General features: G+C 39.9%; 1 protein-coding gene across 2 annotated transcripts in view; it reads right to left on the minus strand.

The window, feature by feature from the left end:
• The window catches only part of PDCD6I (programmed cell death 6 interacting protein), a 76,005-nt gene extending 57,158 nt beyond the window's left edge, over nucleotides 1-18,847 (minus strand). For both annotated transcript variants that reach the window (XM_011723231.3, XM_011723230.3), the window contains exons 1-3: nucleotides 18,639-18,847; nucleotides 5,475-5,529; nucleotides 3,962-4,031 (exon numbers count right to left, since the gene is read on the minus strand). In XM_011723231.3, the coding sequence (XP_011721533.1) occupies nucleotides 3,962-4,031; nucleotides 5,475-5,529; nucleotides 18,639-18,847 (334 nt within the window). The remainder of the gene's footprint in view (nucleotides 1-3,961; nucleotides 4,032-5,474; nucleotides 5,530-18,638) is intronic.
• Between the last annotated feature and the right edge of the window lie 623 nt (nucleotides 18,848-19,470).

Below are 19,470 nucleotides of genomic sequence, written 5' to 3' on the forward strand. Positions count from 1 at the left end.
TGAACCACCTCCTGCTTTATGATCTAATTTTTTGCTTCCCAGTTCTTCTGGATACTTGAGTTCATCACTCAAGTGTCTCCTAGGTCTCCTGCCATCTGCTCCTTATTCGCAGCCTACTAAATTTCTTAAGTCATAACAACACTAAAAATCCTTTTCTTCACCTTGACTCCCTCTCAGAACGATGCTCCCTTTGTCCCCAAATCTTTACTGTAAATTTCCTGAAATGAGCAACCCACATTTACTGTTTCCATTCCCTCACCTCCCATTCACCCCTCAATCTGATGCTTCTTCAGGAAACTCCAAGCGAAACTTCTCTCTGCCAAATCCAAGGACTTCTCCAACCTTACATGACTGAGTTCTGCCACAATGACTCTGTCAAGGATGTTCCAGCCTGGACCTGGGATGATCATCAGAATCACTTGGAGATTTTTTTTTTTTTTTAGACGGAATCTCTCTCTGTTGCCCAGGCTGGAGTGCAATGGCACGATCTCGGCTCACTGCAACCTCTGCCTCCCAGGTTCAAGCGAGTCTCCTGCCTCAGCCTCCTGAGTAGCTGGGATCACAAGGTGTGCACCATTACACCTGGCTGATTTTGTATTTTTAGTAGAGACAGGATTTCACCATGTTAGGCTAATCTCAAACTCCTGAACTTACGATCCACCCGCCTCCGCCTCCCAAAGTGTTGGGATTATAGGCGTGAGCCACCGCGCCCAGCCACCTGGAGATATTTTCAAAGATAACAATTCCAGTGCCCTACTCCAAAATTTTCTCCTATCACATCTGGCACTCTGTATCTTCATCTTTTATCTTACATTTTCCCCAGGTAATACTAATATGTAGCCAGGTTTGGGAACCACTGGACCACATCAACTTTGAAACTCTTCTGGCATTCCTTCACATCTCTATTTTACCCTGGTTCCTGTAAGATCTGAAAGCTTTTTCTCAACCTCATTCCCAGAACCTCTTCTTCTATTTCCCCGAATGTTATATTACTTAGCTCTGACTTTTATACTTTTCTCAGTCAATTATCTGCCAGAAGGAATAAATTTATTATCACCTAATAATTGTTCTCGAATGTGTATCTCTTTCTCTTCTGAGCTTTAAATCCTTTATTTCAGAATGCCAGAGAAATGTCTACCCAGAATAATACAGAAAAGTCAGACTCAAACTTTCTACTAAAAGGAACAAATATCCAATAGGTCAAACCAACTTATAAATCTCAGAGTCAAGCCTCAACTCCTACTCTTCCTTCTAACTGGTAGTCAGCAAATTCAGTCAACTTCACCTCTGAAAAGTCCGAAATCCCTCTCTTCTGTGACTCGCACACACTAGCTTGTCTAACCTCATTATCTCTCATCAGTCTCCTAACCGGTTTGTTTCTCTCTAGTCCCGGGAGTTAGGCTATCTAGATTCATATCCCAGCTTCATTAAATCCTAACCATATGACTTCAGAAAATCACGTAATCTTTCTAAACCAGTTTGTTCAACTGGCAATAATAGCACTTTCCTCATTAAGCTATTAGAGAATTCAGAAAGATTATTTATAAAGTCCCTTCCAGAGTGCCTGGGTAAAATAAATGCCCAATAAACATTCACTATTATTATACAAGAGGGGAAAGTAAAAAGTCAGAAGCATAATATTTGCAACTCTTCACAATCTGCTTTCTAATATCATCACCCTCCATAATCCCCAATTCAACCTATGGTTACAAGCCACAACAATAACTATCATTATATTAACATTATATATATCTACTATAAAATATATATTTCCATTTCCTCACCTATATATACGCCAAAACAATAATTAAATTATTATATACAATATCTACTATAAAATATATATTTCCATTTCCTCACCTATATGTAAGTATAAACCCTAAATAAGATATAGATATATAGCCGGGCACGGTGGCTCATGCCTGTAATCCCAGCACTTTGGGAGGCCGAGGTGGGTGGATCACGAGGTCAGGAGATCAAGACCATCCTGGCTAACACGGTGAAACCCTATCTCTACTAAAAATACAAAAAATTAGCCGGGCATGGTGGCGGGCGCCTGTAGTCCCACCTACTCCGGAGGCTGAGGCAGGAGAATGGTGTGAACCCGAGAGGCGGAGCTTGCAGTGAGCCGAGATCGCGCCACTGCACTCCAGCCTGGGCAACAAAGTGAGACTCAGTGTCAAAAAAAAAAAAAAAAAGATATAGATATATGTATGTATATGGTATGTACATACTATATAATACATATTATATATCTTATAAGGTATACAATATATATTATAGCATATCTTATATAATATATGCATGTTATAAAAGGAATATACTATATAAGGCATATTATACATAGTTATACATACTACATGTATACATACATAAATATCTATACATTATATATTATATAAATATATGTATAATAAACATATATGTATATGAATATATACAGTATATATACTATACATACACATATGTATATATGCATATATGTATACAAATATATGCTGTATACGTAAGTATATATACATGTATATGTATTATACATATATACATAATACACATATATGCATATAATACACATTAGACACATATAATACATATTATATACAAATACATATATACCATATATACATTGTATATACATATATAATATATACATATAATATACATATAATACATATATATCATATATGCATTACAATGTTATGTAATAATATAATTATTCATTGCAGCTAATACTTATTGAGCACTGTTCTTAGGACTTTACAAGTATTCACTCATTTAATCCACATAAGAATCCAATGAGATCAGCCAAGGGCTCATGCCTGTAATCCCAGCATCTTGGGAGGCCGAGGTGGGTGGATCACCTGAGGTCAGGAGTTCAACACCAGCCTGGCCAACATGATGAAACCCTGTCTCTACTAAAAAAATTACCCAGGTGTGGTGGCGGGTGCTTGTAATCCCAGCTACTCAGGAGGCTGAGGCAGGAGAATAGGGGAATCACTTGAACCCAGTAGGCAGAGGTTGCAGTTAGCCGAGATTGTGCTACTGTACTCCAGCCTGGGCAACAAGAGCAAAACTCTGTCTCAAAAAAAAAAAAAAAAAAAAAAAAAGAATCCAAAGAAATACATAGTATTAGGCCGGGCGCGGTGGCTCAAGCCTTTAATCCCAGCACTTTGGGAGGCCGAGACGGGCGAATCACGAGGTCAGGAGATCGAGACCATGCTGGCGAACACGGTGAAACCCCGTCTCTACTAAAAAAATACAAAACACTAGCCAGGCGAGGTGGCGGGCGCCTGTAGTCCCAGCTACACAGGAGGCTGAGGCAGGAGAATGGCGTAAACCCGGGAGGCGGAGCTTGCAGTGAGCTGAGATCCGGCCACTGCGCTCCAGCCCCTGCGCTCCAGCCCCAGCGACAGAGCGAGACTCCGTCTCAAAAAAAAAAAAAAAAAAAAAAGAAATACATAGTATTATCTCCATTTCACAGATGAGAAAATTAAGGCACAGAGATGTTATCTTGCTGGAGCTGGTAGATCAAAAGTCCTCACCCTTCTGACCTATGGTTATGATTTTGTGTCTGTAATATTATTTTCTACAAATCCATCCTTTAAGGCCTAACTCAAACATTGTCTGCTTTCAAAAGGTAGAATTACTTTCTTCCTCATATATACTTCCGTGAGTTTGTTCATAGGCTGATATTACATATTACACTTTTACATGATCAACTATCTTCCCAACAACTGAGTACATCGGTTTTACTCATTTTTATAACTAGGACAGTGCCTGGCAAAGCATGGGCTCTCTACAAATATTTCAAAATTGCATTAAAAGTTGAAGTTAAAAAGAAAATGAGATGTAAAAAACTTTAGTATTTATAAAGAGTCATTAGGATAACAATTTTAAAAACTAAAAACAATGCAAAGTAGTTAGACCAATTTTCCTATCACTTTTATTAAAAATTACATACCCAGTTTTACAGAGCCTCCAAAAAGTGAACCTTTATCAAAAGCATCCTTCCAGGTAAATGTCAAGCAGATCTGGATAGAATGAAAGAAAATAGAAAATTATGTTACCTTCCTGAATCTCATTAAATATTAAGTCTCCTTTAAAGAAAAATCCACTATGAAAAAAAGGACAAAAGCTCAATCTGTCTAAAATATTATCTCCTATAACCACCCAACTCCCTTTCCTTCTCCTTTTAAATTGAAATTTTAAAAAAGTAAAATACTGGCACTAGGATATTTCAAATGGTCATTCTGCCTCGGTAATCATAAACACTATCTTATTCATCTTTATAAACACACAATGACTTTAATGGAACAAAGTAAGTAGTAGACGCTTGTCAAATAAGCCAAGTGAAGCAAGGGAAATAAAAGTAAGTACTACAGGTTTCCTAGAAGATGAAATTAAAAACTATTCCATGATGACAAAAATAGGAGAATGGTTATTTTGGGGGATGGGTTAATATTTATCTAGGTGGTGGTTACACAGGCATACTCATTTTGTAAGATTCAAGCTATACCCATGATTTCTTCATTTTTCTGTATGCTACATGAAAATTAAATATTTACTTTATCAAAAAACTCCCTCTCTGCTCCTAAAATATGCATTATCACATACAAAGATTAGAAAGAAGTAAACCTCATTTAAATTATTTATTACAATCTAATATGAAAATGTCTAAATTCTTGATTAGGGAAATTTTCAAACATACAGAAAAACTACAGAGAATAAAGAGAATGAACTCCAGTATATCCATCAGCAGCCTTAGTCTTTTGCCCTTCTTGGTTCATCTACCTCCCAACTTGTCCTGCCTCCAGTCACCTACACTTTTTTCCCAGGAATATTTTAAAGGAAATCTCAACATATAATTATTTCACCTGTAAAAACTTTAGTACAAGAATGTTTAAAGTACTTTTCTTATAACTATTTTAAAATTTTAAAGTATCACTAATTTTAAAATCTTTATCCAATCTCCAAAATAAAACTATAAGAAATTATCAGCATTTTCAACATCTAGCCTTTAAGGAGAAGATAAAGTTGACATTTGTGTAATTAACATTTAATCACAACAGCATTTGCAACTTTTACATGCAAATGTAACTTGTGCAAATAATTTTTAAAGCACATAAACTGAGACTAATAATTCCTGAATTCTGCAGTTTCCTTCCTAATTCTGAAAAAGTCAAAGGGAAGGACACAGTAGATTAATCAGTCAATAAATCCTACTGACATAAAATGAAGTCCAAAAAAAAAAAAACAAACCATTGTTCTACATGAGCCCCAGAAGTGACTGAAGAATGACATGAATGGAATTCCAGGAGATTCTTTCTTCGGAAGCACATATATTCACATCAGACAGACCTAAAAGCTCCTATTTTTATAACACTATCTCATAAAACTCTAAAGACAGTGAAGATATTGGCAGAAGGAAATGGGTGCCATTACCATATAATTTTAAGACACAATTAATGACTTACCTGATTTTCAGAAAATGGGAATTTGGGTTCAATAGAACAAATCTGATCATAATATCTAAAAAACAGAGTAGAATTAATAATTACCAGAGCCAAATATTACACACATTCATGTAATTACAACTGGTTTAAGATGATACAAAAATTATTCATGCTTACTTCGAGCAGCTATTTTATATTAAACAAAGTATTTTAATACATAAACCAGAAGCTAAAAAAATGTATGCAGTGAAAAACTATGAACAAAAACTCATACCCACCACCACAGAAAAATATTTATCAACTGTCATTGGCTAAAAGCAAACTAACATCTGCTCCGAAAACCAAAATATTTCTTAAAAATACTATTTCTTACTAAAACAACTATGTTTATATCCATTAGACAAATTAGTATCTCTGGTAAACTGCCAATTAAAAGCAGGCTTACCAACTTTCAAATGTTTTGGGTAAGCCCACCACTATCTGTCTCTAGCACTGCCACACAGCACATCAAAGCTACCACAGTCTTTCAGCTAGAAATCCAAAAGTTTCCTAGACAATCTCTCCATTTCCTTTCTCATTCTTTCCAACCTGTTTTCTGCATAGCAGCCAGAATGATCACAAAATATAAAGCAGTCTTCCCCCTATCAGGGTGAGCTTTCAGTCAGCAAGTCTGGCAAGGAAAGGAGTAGAAAAGGGTCAGGCCAAGCTTTCTAACTGGCCTCTAATCTTTCCTCCTTTCCTTTTTCCTTAAACGTCCCCCACCCCTTCATCAGGGGTATTTTTGTAATGATTATTTCTGGGGGCAAATTTTCGGCAGGAGTGGGCAACATATCTGAGACCAAGCTTTTGGCTGGCATGGCTAGGAGTTTGGTTATAAACAGGAAAAACTATGAAGTTAAGTAAATACATTGAAAATAATGGAAGCCAAGTTTCTCAAGGTCAGAGATACAAATACCTGAAAGGGCCAGGCAAGTGGATCATGCCTGTAATCGTAGTACTTTGGGAGGTTAAGGCGGGTGGATCACTTGAGCCTACAGTTCGAGACCAGCCTGGCCAACATGGCAAAACCCTGTCTCTACTAAAAATACAAACATTAGCCAGGCGTGGTGGCACACACCTGTGGTCCCAGCTACGCATAAGGCTGAAGTGGGAGGATCACTTGAGCCCTGGAGGTAATGGCTGCAGTGGGCCAAGATGGCGCCACTGTACACCAACCTGGGCAAGATCCTGTCTCAAAAAAAAAAAAAAAAAAAAAATCCACAAATATGAGAAGGCAGAAGGTTAGAGTAACTCCACAGTTTTAAACTGGAACTAGAGATATCAATGTAAACTTTGCTTGTTTGTTTACTGACAGGGTATCGTTCTGTTGCCCAGGCTGCAGTACAGTAGTGCAATCACAGCGCATGGTAACCTTGAACTCCCAGGCTCAAGCAATCTGCCCACTTCAGCCCCTGAGTTGCCAGGACTACAGGTGCACGTCACCACACCCACCTAGTTTTTTAACTCTTTTTTTTTTTAAGGTAGCAGAGAGAAATAAAAACAAGTATAAAAGTGTAAGTATGTATTTCCTAAATGTATATGCTAAGAGGGCCTATAAGCAGTAACACTTTATAGTAGCAATAAGCACACCTACTGCCCAGATAATCTTTTGCATTAAAAGAAGCCAAGTGCTCCTTAGAGAAACTGCTGAATCCAGGGCTGAGACTGAAAAAATTCAATATTCAAGCCTAAAACATCTTGCTATGCCAGAAAGTTAAGGAAGTATTCAAAAAATGATGAGGACATGTCAAAAGGGCACAGGAGGTAGCTTTAAGGGGCTCCCAATGGCCAAGCATAGAACCAATCTAACTAATATAAGTAACAGTAAAATATAATCCATTGAGGAAAATAAGAACACCACTCTGAAGTAAATAAACAGGTGAATAGGGAAAACTCTACCCTACAGTACCATAATCTAGAGGAAATTAGAAAAATTACCATTTGGGGCCCGGCGCGGTGGCTCAAGCCTTTAATCCCAGCACTTTGGGAGGCCGAGACGGGCGGATCACGAGGTCGGGAGATCAAGACCATCCTGGCTAACACGGTGAAACCCCGTCTCTACTAAAAAAATACAAAAAACTAGCCGGGCGAGGTGGCGGGCGCCTGTAGTCCCAGCTACTCGGGAGGCTGAGGCAGGAGAATGGCGTGAACCCGGGAGGCGGAGCTTACAGTGAGCTGAGATCCGGCCACTGCACTCCAGCCTGGGCGACAGAGCGAGACTCTGTCTCAAAATAAAAAAAAAAAAAAAGAAAAGAAAAATTACCATTTGGTACCTTTCAGAGTATAGTATCTAATTCTGGCACGGTTCATCAATAAAGGCTAAAATAATGAAAAGTGTGTAATGAAACAGGATATTACATAGTCTCAAAGTATCTCCCCACAAAATATTTACTAATTAGTACAACATACTTATTAACTGTAAGGTCAAGAAACCTGGCAAACACCATCTTAACCAAGTGATAAAAATAAACATTACCACTACAGAACAAATTCACATCATATTTTTCCTGATAAGCACTAGAAAGAACACAGCATTACTTCGCTGGCACTCCTATGCAAAAATGCAGAAATCACAAGAAAATGAGACAAGCCCTTACTGAGGAAAATTCTAAAACCTAGCCTGTCCTCTTCAAAAACGTCAAGGTCATCAAAGACAAGAGAAAACTGAAGAACTGGTCCAGACTGAAGGAGATTAAAGAGACATAATAATTAAATGCACTGCATGATTCTAGATTAGATCCTGAACCTGTAAATAATATTGGGAAAATCAGCAATATTTGAATGAATTCTATGGATTATATGGTAATAATGAATCAATGCCAACTTCCTCACTTTGAAAGTTGTACTATGTAGGAGAATATCTTTGTACTCAGAAAATAAACTCTAAAGTATTAAGTACTGAAACCCTTTGGTGGATTCCCATTATACTTAAAATTACATCCAAAAATGTTGAAGATCTTACAGGATCTGGCTATCATCCAACTCTCCAGCCTCATCTCAGGATATTCACTATACATTCTAGTCACTAAATTATATGCTCTCCTTGCTCAGGGCCTTCACTCTTTTTATCACCATTTCTCACTTCTGTCTAGGCTGACACTGTTATCAAAGAAAGTTCCTCATTCATTCATTCAACAAATATATACCAAGAGCTTACTATGCACCAAACACAGTTTTAGGACATTAAGAATTCAGCAGTAAACATCTAAATATCTGTGCTCTTGTGAAGCTATTAGAGGGGAAGACAAACAAGCAAAAATATTATATAGAAGACAGTGGTAAGTGCCATTGAGAATAAAGAGATAAGAGGAATAAAGTGAATATATGGGGAGAGGTAAGAAGGTTGTCATTTTAAATAACATGGTCATTTGACTACATGAAAAAAAAGCTTTAACTTTAAAACAGCATGACTGTAAAAGGCGTGAAAAAGGTGGTAAGGTGAGCCAAGCAGATATCTGAGGATTTCCAATCTAGGGAAAATCAAGTGCCAATACCCTGGGATAAGAGCGTACTTGAGAAAGTATCTAGCATGGCAAGGAGACCAATATGGCCATAGAGTAAGCAAGGGAGAAAATAGTGAAGTCAAAGTAGTAATGATGCCTTGAGTGCAACTGTAAGACTTCTGAGTTTTACTATATAATGTGAGAGGGTGAACCACCAAAAGGTTTGGACAAAACAGTGACATGACTTATTTTCATAGAGTCACCATGACTATTGTGTAGAAAACTGACTGCAGGTGTGCAAGGGCAGAAGTAGAGATCAGTTAGGAAGCTACTGTAGTAATCCAGTCAAGAGACAACGCTAGCACGGATCAATGTAGTCCATGGTGGCAGCAGAAGTGATAAAGTCAATCTAGGCCAGGCGCTGTGGCTCATGCCTATAATCCCAACACTTTGGGAGGCTGAGGTAGGAGAATCACCTGAGCCTAGGAGTTTGAGACCACCCTGGGCAACATAGTGAGACCTCATCTCTATACATATACACACAAAAAATTAGCCAGGTGAGGTGGTGGGCCTACAGTCCCCAGGGAACTATGCAGGGGGATAAGGTGGGAGGATCACTTGAGCCCAGGAGGTCAAGGCTGGAGTGAGCTGTGATTCCACCACTGTACTCCAGGATGGGCCATGGAGTGAAATCTTGTCTTAAAAAAAAAAGTCAATATAACCCCTTTTTAAAATTAGTTCCCCCTCCATTTATAATCTCTCAGGTCCCTGAACATTTCCTTCATACGATTTAACACAATTTGTGATATATTAATTGTGGGATTATGTTTACTGCCTTTTCTCTCAAAGGATTCTAAATTCCATGAAAGCAAAGACTGGATCTATTTGCTGTTTTGTTGCTAGCCCCAAGCAAATGAATCAGTAAAATGCAAAGTTTTCTTCTATCTCTGAAAACTAAAACCTAAAATTCTGTTTGTGAATGAACAGGAGCTATCAAAGAACAAGCCCATAAGGAGGGAACAGCAAGCGCTAAATGCCTGAGGCAACCATGCCTAAAGGTGTGCTTGGCACAGCAAGGAGGCCAATATGACCATAGAGCCAGGACTGGCAAACTTTTTTCTAAACAGTGATATTCTAGACTCTGCTGGGAAAAGGGCTAAATCAAGCATGTAATAATTACGTAAGTACTTATATAACAAGAGAAAAACCCCTGCCCTCTACCTTTTTTGCCTAGGTTGGGCCATCCCAAAATTGTGGCACACAGCCGCCCAGGTGCCATCCTGGAGACATTCTCCAAAGAAAAAGTACCTGTCTGATGGAGAGGAGCCATGGGGAGATGGGAGGAGTGACCGACATGGTCAGTTTTACTCTGCCCCAATGAGACCAAAACTCTCAAGGAGGGCCTACCATGGGCACCTGCCCCAGCTGGTTGGAGGTGAGATAATTTGCTGAGTCACCAATTTCCAGACTGAGATTCTACCATTTAGTGCCAAGCCATTGCCAAGCAGAATACCCAATGTGTAGGCAGCACCAGAGTAAGTCTGGGCAGCAATAAAGCATGGCCACTGGCCAGGGGGACAGGAGCTAGAAGCAAAGAGGAGAATGGAACAGAGGCAAACAGCTAAGCTAGTTCTCCAACAGTCACCATGCTAACCCCCTGGAGCAGTGCCCATACGCCATACAAAAACAGGCAGCTGAGCAGGCCTTATTTTGCTGACCCTTGCTATAAAGTGAACAAGGAAGGCAGTAGTAGGAAATGAGGTTACTTCCTCTGCAAATGGGTGGGGAAAGAAAGAATGGCTAAACTGAATGCACTAAAATTTTTATACCCATTCTCTTCACCCCAAAGTTTTTGAAGCCAACTAACAAAACCTGAGCTGTATGGGGGGAACAGTGCATTTATATCCTATATCTGAATGATTCGAAGCTATGTGATGAAATCCTCAAAGTAAAATGGCTATCTTAGGACAGATTTAGAAGTTGAAATAAAAGTACAACAGGAGGGCAGTCACTGGAAATCAACAATGTCTGATCGGTATGGAGAAAACTCCAACAAAATGAGAGAGATCAATGAACCTTTACAAAAGAAAGTAGCCATTGCTAACTGCAGTTACCACAAGCAAAAAGCTGTTCCAGGAGACCCAACTACCATAAGCTACTCCTTCAATATAATTCCACAAGGTATTACCCTCACAGTTCAGCCTAGATCTCAAGTACCAAAGTTCTCTAGGTAAGCAACCCACAGAAACAAAAGAATCTACCACACCCTTCTCTTTAACATTTAAGTACACTTTACTACAGCAGCAGATTCTAGCCTAGAATGTATTTCTAACAAAGTAGACCTAGGCTGCAAGTTTTGTACAAGTAGGCACAGGGAAAGCCAGTATTCTAAGCCGTGGAGTTGGTAAAAACTAGCACACTGTGGAAAATAATACTGCAAAAAAATTGGTGTCTTTATAGATTCTATTTTAGAAATAAGCAAATTTTTTCACCAAAACTATAAAATCCCAAATATATTTAAAATGTATGATGTCACAGTCTTTCAAGTCAGATAGCCCTGAGTTTGAATCCCAACTCTTAGCTAAGTGATCATGAAAAAATTATTCAATCTCTCTGAACCTTTCCTAAAGAGTAATAATACCTCCTTTAAGGGTGAGGAATAAATGGTACTGTATACTGTATATCAAATCCTTAAAATAGAGCCTGGACACACAGTAGCACATGTATGACAAATGGTATAGATAATTATTTTGCAACTATGTAGAAGTGCTTATATATGTTCTCCAGTATTTTATAAAACTTAACCACTTTGGCACAAATATATAATAACTCAACTTAAAAATCTCATGGGGAAAAAGAAACTAGGAAATAAATACATTTCTCTGAAAATACTACAAATAGGTACAGGACAAATTCCCATTAGAAATTCTAGTTTAAAAAAAAAAAAAAAAATTGGCCAGGTATGGTGGCTCACACCTGTAATCCCAGCACTTGGGAGGCCAAGACAGGAGGATCACTTGAGTTCAGGAGTTCAAGATCAGCCTGGGCAACATAGCAAGACCTCTTCTCTACTAAAAATTTAATAATTAGCCAAGTGTGGTGGTATGTACCTACTTGGGAGGCTGAAGTAGGATTGCTTGAGCCCAGGAGATCGAGGTTGCAGTAGGCTATTGTGGCGCCACTGTACTCCAGCCTGGGCAACTGAGCAACTGAGCAAGGCCCTGTCTTAAAAAACAAAAATGCTAAAATTTTTAAATAAAGATTAAATTATACATTTAATTTTGAAAAAGCAAAAAAAAAATTTATTTTTTTTTTTGAGACAGCGTCTTACTCTGTCGCCCAGGCTAGAGTTCAGAGGTGCAATCTCAGCTCACTGCAACCTCCACCTCCCGGGTTCAAGCAATTCTCTGCCTCAGACTCCCAAGCAGCTGGGATTACAGGCACTCACACCATGCCCAGCTAATTTTTTGTATTTTTAGTAGAGACAGGGTTTCACCATTTTGGCCAGGCTGGTCTTGAACTCCTGACCTCATGATCCACCCGCCTCAGCCTCCCAAAGTGCTGGGATTACAGGCATGAGCCACCGCACCCAGCCGGAAAAAAAAATTTTTAATTTAAGGGGAAGGTATGGGATCAAGAACAACCAATTCACGTGACCAAAATAATAGAGCAATGCTAACTGACACAACCTTATTCAGCTCCAATCTGTATTTAGGGATGTGCAACTCCAGACCACCAACTAGAGGAAGAAACAAGGGAATGAGAAGAGCTGGGCCAGAGATATTGGCTGCAGTTCATACATTCTTTGTGAACTTTATTTTCACCCTTCTTTCCTCACCCAATTTAACACATGAAAAATCATTAATCAAGCACTACTGCAGCAGAGAGTATGGCAAAAAGTAACTAGCTGGGGAATCAAGAGGTCAGGATCTTAGTCCAGTTCTGCCATAAAGATAGCTGTGTGGGCTTAAACATTCTGTGTAAAGCACCTCAGAAGATTCTTCTTACAGATACACAGAATGATAATAGTCCTGATAAGCTATTTACTAAACACCAGAAAAGTCAAAACACATAAAAACAATCAGATTTTAAATCTTTCCTTATGTATTCATCTATGTGGAATAAAATTACTGAGCCAAAAAGGTCTGCCAATTACAGATATTCCTTGAGACTAGGGACCAAGTATATCTTTATATCCTCCACATTGTCTCCTATAGTATGGTTCACACAGACTCTCCATTAGTATCTGGTTAACAAATTGTAGCAATGTCATTGTGCTAATATTATCTCAATATTGAGACAGCCAGGTGGGAGGGTGTCCCTGGAGAAACTCCAACCAGCCTGTTCACTAAGGTGGAGCCTCGAGAAGTTCTACAGGGAGGAGCCTGGCCCTGCCTCTTCCTGTGTGGAACCTGAGATTCAAACTGCAGGCGGAATGTGCTCTAGCTGGGACTCTAGCCTTGCAAGAGTTCCTGTTTCCCCCCTTCTTCCTTTTCACCCAATAAAACCCTGCTTTACTCACCCTTCAAACCGTCTGCAAGCCTAAATTTTCATGGCCGTGGGACAAGGAAATGTTCTGCAAACAATATGTTCACCACCAAATCAACAATCAGAATCCAAACAACAGTTGTGAAGTAAAACAGAACATTTTCTTTCCTGATCTATAAAACACGACTGTGTAGAAAATATTTCAGAAATTAAAAGAGTATTCCATCAACTTCATTTTGCAAATGAAAAAGATAGTAGGACGCAACCAATACAGACTAAGAAAAAAATACACAGTCCTAAAATATATTAGAAAAACCAGAAAGATGGAAAACTAACCAATCAATACAAAAAGACAGAAAAAGGGAACAAAGAACATTTTTTTAAAAAAATGAATGATAAGAGCAGAAAACCAACCAAAAAGCCTTGGTTTTAAACAAAGAAAAGGTGGCTGCAAACCTTTGGCAAATCTGAGGGAGGAAAATCGCACATAACACATGCACATTAGGAATATGAAAAAAAATCTTAACTACAGATTATGAGATGACAACATTTTGGGGGAACTTCCAAGTGACAAAAGATAGCATAAACACAGTTGAAAGACAAGAAAAATATTGGAAGATTTTTGCAACATACATAATGAAAAAAGTATAAATATCCAGAAAATGTTACAACTCCTACAAATTAGTCAGGAAAAAACAACTCAATAGAAAATGGGCAAAAGAAAAGAACAAGCAATCACAGAAAAAGAAACAAAGTGGCCAGTAAACATAAACTGTTCAACCTCAGTAAAATAAGAGGAATGCAAACTAAAGATATTACCTCTCACCCATCAGTTTAGCAAAAAGCAATAAATTAAATTATTAATCAGTATTAGCAAGGATACGGAGGAATAAAATACTCCCATATACCTGCTGATGAGAATGTAAATTGTTACAAGCACTGTGGAGAGCTGAAAATGTAAACACCTTCCTCTTACAGTTAAATAAATCAGAATAAACACCCTTCTTTGCTTCCCACCAAAACCCACTAAAACAAGAATTTAAAAATGTAAAAGATGTACACGAACATGGACAAAAAGAATGGGAAAGGGCACACAGGATATAAGAGGTTTCAACAAAATTTATTGAAACGTGAAAAGTGAATAAAAAAGAGAAAGCCAAAATCTTAACTGGCTAAGAGGGAAGGGAGCCAAAGTAGAAGCCAAATCATGCCAGAGAAGCCAGGAAAGGATCTGAATTAAGAAACATGAGGTACCTCTGAATATAGTTCAATGTGAGGGTGGAACGAGAAGGTGTGGTCGAAAATCCTTCAAAGAAAACCTCAAGCTCCCAGATCCTCTCTGCTCTGAGGGTAGGTTCACTCTTAGAAAAATGTCAGAGATTGGCCCGGCGCAGTGGCTCAGGCCTATAACCCCAGCACTTTGGGAGGCCGAGGCGGGTGGATTACCTGAGGTCAGGAGTTCGAGACCAGCCTGAGCAACATGGAGAAACCCGTCTCTACTGAAAGTACAAAATTAGCCGGGCAGAGTGGCGCATGCCTATAAATCCCAGCTACTCGGGAGGCTGAGACAGGAGAATTGCTTGAATCTGGAGGCGGAGGTTGCAGTGAGCCAAGATAGTGCCATTGCACTCCAACCTGGGCAACAAGAGCGAAACTCTGCCTCAAAAAAAAAAAAAAAAAAAAGTCAGAGATATCAAATACAACTAAGGTGGAGATCAAGCACTGTTAAGTGGGGTAGGGAGTGCTAACTGACTACATCATTATCAGTCTATCCTATTCCTTATTAACAAAACCATGTATCTTTAGCTGAGTATACAGCTGTTCATAACGAAAATTCCTTTTCCCAGCATCCTATGAGAAGTGGACACACATGATGGCTGGTAACATATAGGCAGGGTGTTGTGGAACAGTTGCCAGGAAACACCCTAAAACAGTTACAAGGAAACGCCCTGTACCTGGAACTTGGATGATTGCAACCTGGACCTGAGAACAATATTCTAGGTTTTAAACAGCAGAAAGCTGAAAGGAATCTGAGCCCCAATTAACTTTGCAGAACCACTATACCAGCCCTGGGCTACCAGAACGACCTACCTGCCAACTTTTTACAAAAGAATAAAATATTAACTCAGATAATTTGGGATCTGCCACATAGAAATGAATCTAACCCTAATGCAGGTGTCATACTAAAAATAGATGTACCTGACAGACTGCATACATGATTGTTAAGATCCCCAACCTCCGTTCCCCAGGATAAAATTTAGAAAGCTGATAAGCAGACTTTTTCATAGAAGGAGACTAGAAGCTTTCTCTCTAAAGAAATTGATCACCACAAAAGAAATTACACAATGCTGGTAACTGGTATATCTGGAGCTTCAAATAAAATACAAAATAAAAAATAAAAAACCAGCAGGGTTCCCATTTGATCACCCTAGGTCACCATTTACCAAGGTCTAATCAATTTTTAGTAACAGCCACTTTATAAAGGAAGAAGTATCATACAAAAGGGTTTTGTTGTTGTTGTTTTGTTTTGTTTTGTTTTGAGACAGGGTCTCAGTATGTTGTTCAGGCTGGCCTCAAACTCCTGGGCTCTAGTGATACTTCTGCCTCAGCTGGAATTATGAGTGCATGCTACCATACCCAGAACAAATGAGTACTTAAAGTACTCATTCTCATTATTATAATATGCATAAATGTACATTGTAGGAAATTTTAATAGAACACCTACAAGTTAGTAATAGGAAAACAAGTCTATCACTGAAGCTATATATGGAGCTGCATATCAGGACTTACCAAGCTAGCTTCAATTCTTTAGGAATTAGTTTAAACTCTCTTTTTAAAAGTTCATTAGTTTAAAAGTTCATTAAGTTAAAAAATTAATGTTAAGTTTACACAATTATCCAAACATCATTATTAAAAGTAAAATATTCTGCCGGATTTGAATGAACATCACACAACTGATTCACATCTAATTTTACAGCATATATTCCTAAGCAACCTCTGTACCTATCTCCATTATAAACCTTAGTAATATCTCCAAGCTTACCCTAACCCCTCTAGAAGACCAAAAAGTGAAAATACTTAATATTTGTTGAATTAATGTGGCAGGAGGGGATTATATAGAGGTGGCTAAAGAAACATGGTTAGTTTCAAAGAGACTATATCTACAACAGGTTCACTACCTAGGAACAGTTCACACATTTAAGTCGGGTAAAAAGAATAAAAGAATGAACAAATGAATTAAGTTTTAAAGTTTACAGGAGAACCTTATCCAAACCATTATCCACCAACCTCCCACGTCTGTTAGTCTAAAACCCATGCACCAATTGCTTCTGAAGACCCCAAATCTGAGGGCTGGAACCAAATTTGATATATTCAACAAGATTTTTATCACAGGGTTCATTATACCACAACTATGTTTTCTTAATATTACTAATGGAAAATCCTCACTGAATGCTATTCATGCCTACATAAAAATTACCTTGAAATTGTTTAATTATGTTAATTCTAAAGAATGGCTAAGTATTCCTAAGTTAACTTAAAAAAAAATTGCTTATGCTATTAGACTAATTACCCTTGCAGCCCAACAGTTCTAGCTCTAAAATTTGAAACCAAGGGGTCTTAATTCCTCTCAGCAATCTATTCAATATCCCTTCCTTTGGAGAACCAACCCTTCCCCAGTCCGGACTCATCTTGCTTTGACACATGGGGTAAGAGGAAATTAAATCGGTTGAAAGACTCAGATAAGGGCAATTAACTTAGCCCATTTCCCACCATCATAAATGGGTGCAAACAAACCCAGAAGCCTCCCATGGACTTCCACCAGAGCTAAGGAGAAAAGCACTCTCTTCTGTAAGATACTGAGTGTTGTGGACGATTGTAATTACACTACAGCCATCTCTCTCAATACAGGAACAAAGCTTTCGAGGGAAGCATCATGGAGGCAAGACGATCTCCAGTGATACCTAAAGCTAAGGAAAGAATATCCCTAGACTTTTCAGTTAGCAGAATAAGTCTTTTCTTTCTTTTTTTTTTTTTTTTTTTTTTTGAGACGGAGTCTCGCTCTGTCACCCAGGCTACAGTGCAGTGACGATTTCAGCTCACTGCAGGTTCCGCCTCCCGGGTTCACGCCATTCTCCTGCTTCAGCCTCCCAAGTAGCTGGGACTACAGGCGCCCACCATCACGCCAGGCTAATTTTTTGTATTTTTAGTAGAGACGGGGTTTCACCGGGTTAGCCAGGGTAGTCTCGATCTCCTGACCTCGTGATCCACCCGCCTTGGCCTCCCAAAGTACTGGGATTACAGGCGTGAGCCACCATGCCCGACAGAATAAGTCTTTTCTCAGCTCAAGCTAGTTTAGCCTGGGTTTCTACTACTTGGATTGGAATATAGTTGTGATTCTCTTGTGAAACAAATAGAATATACTATACGGAGATGAACAAGGTAGGCAAAAGAAATTTTTAACTAAAAAATCCTATAAAAATGTTCTTATAACTATTAAGTATAATGAAACGAACCCTCATTAAATCAGAATGAGCTAAATAAGCATTTGCTAAAATAACAAATTTACTCTATTATGTATATACCTGTTTGTGAACAAACTGCTTTTAAACAACCTACCTTGAACGGTTCTATTACGTAACCAGAGTTTTATTTCAAATACTTGTAGCTCCTAACTTTCAGAATTCTCCATCTGTCATTTGATTATTTTGAACTGAGGAAGATGGTCCATTTCATGTGGACAATGTGATGAGTTGCTCAGACATTTGGTCCAGTGTCCCAATTCCCTCACTTCGCCCACTTCCTTCAAGCAACTACTATTATGAAATCTAAATTTGGCCCAAGAAAGACAGTGATGGGAAAATGGGGGGAAAGGGGAAGCTTCAGAGACCCAAAAAAGTGAAAACTACTTCTAAGTAAATGTGGCAAGAGAAATCAGTACATGGCAGACTGCTGCTCCCAGGCACCTGATCGACGGAGCCCTCGCCGACCAAGGGCTGGGGCAGGCGGGCAGGCAAGACAAGCGGGCAGTCACAGCCGGCCTGCAGGGCGGGTCCTTTTCACCAGCAAAGAATGCAGACCACACCTACGCGCCCGGTCTGGCCGGGGCGGGGCGGCTCGGCCCAGGTTACAGGATTGAGGGAAGGGGGGAGACAGGAAGAGGGGGGGGCGAGGGACTGCTGGCAAACAAACTACCCACTCCCAGCCCCGCGCCCACCTCAGGAGCGTCTCGAGCGCGCCCTCGTGCTTGTCCAGCGGGCGACCGACTGCGGCGCGGCGCAGCTTGCTGAGCTCCTCCGCCGCGCGACAGTACTGGGCCTGCTCTTCCCCGCCGCTTGGGTAAGTCTGCTGGATGAACTTCACCAGCGGCTTGGCCAGGTCCACCTCTGAGGTCTTTTTCAGCTGCACCGAGATGAACGTCGCCATGATCAGCGCCTCCGCCGCCGTTCGGGGCAAACAGACAGCGGACAGCCTACGACGGCCGAGAAGAGACAGGTACTGGTCTGGCGGACTGGCGGACTGACGGGCTGACGGACGTGCGCTCTGCCTGCGTTCCGGGTCCGGCCACTTCCGGGAGCTCCAGCGCAAGCGCACTGGATGCGGGGGTCCTTAAGCCGTTCGCGGTCACGTGAAGGTGTAGCGGCGGCGACGCCCTCCTGGACCCAGTTCAGGCTGTGCTATGCTGTAAAATACTACTTTCTCCGCATCTGGAATTCTTCCCTTCCTCCTTCTTGCCGCAGTGGTGTACTGAGCACTTTCACGTAAGAGTATTCATCCACTCGAACAACCCCCTGGAGAAGTACTCCTGTCACTGCCACCTGCGAGAGTTTGCGGCTACCTCTCCAAGATGCGGTCCCAGGGTTATTGTGACCTATGATGTTTATTAAGCTACTGTTGACGGGCTGCTGTGCACAGGAACGGAGTGCACAGGGAACCTGGTAGGCAAGACCCCTGCCATCGTGCAGCTTACTGTCAGGTTGACACAGATACTAAGGTAAACGGAAAAAGTATCAGGAAGAAAAACAGGGTGCTTGGGATTTAGGAGATAT

Source organism: Macaca nemestrina, chromosome 2 (assembly GCF_043159975.1).
Source record: "Macaca nemestrina isolate mMacNem1 chromosome 2, mMacNem.hap1, whole genome shotgun sequence".
In the NCBI taxonomy this organism is placed as follows: Eukaryota; Metazoa; Chordata; class Mammalia; order Primates; family Cercopithecidae; genus Macaca; species Macaca nemestrina.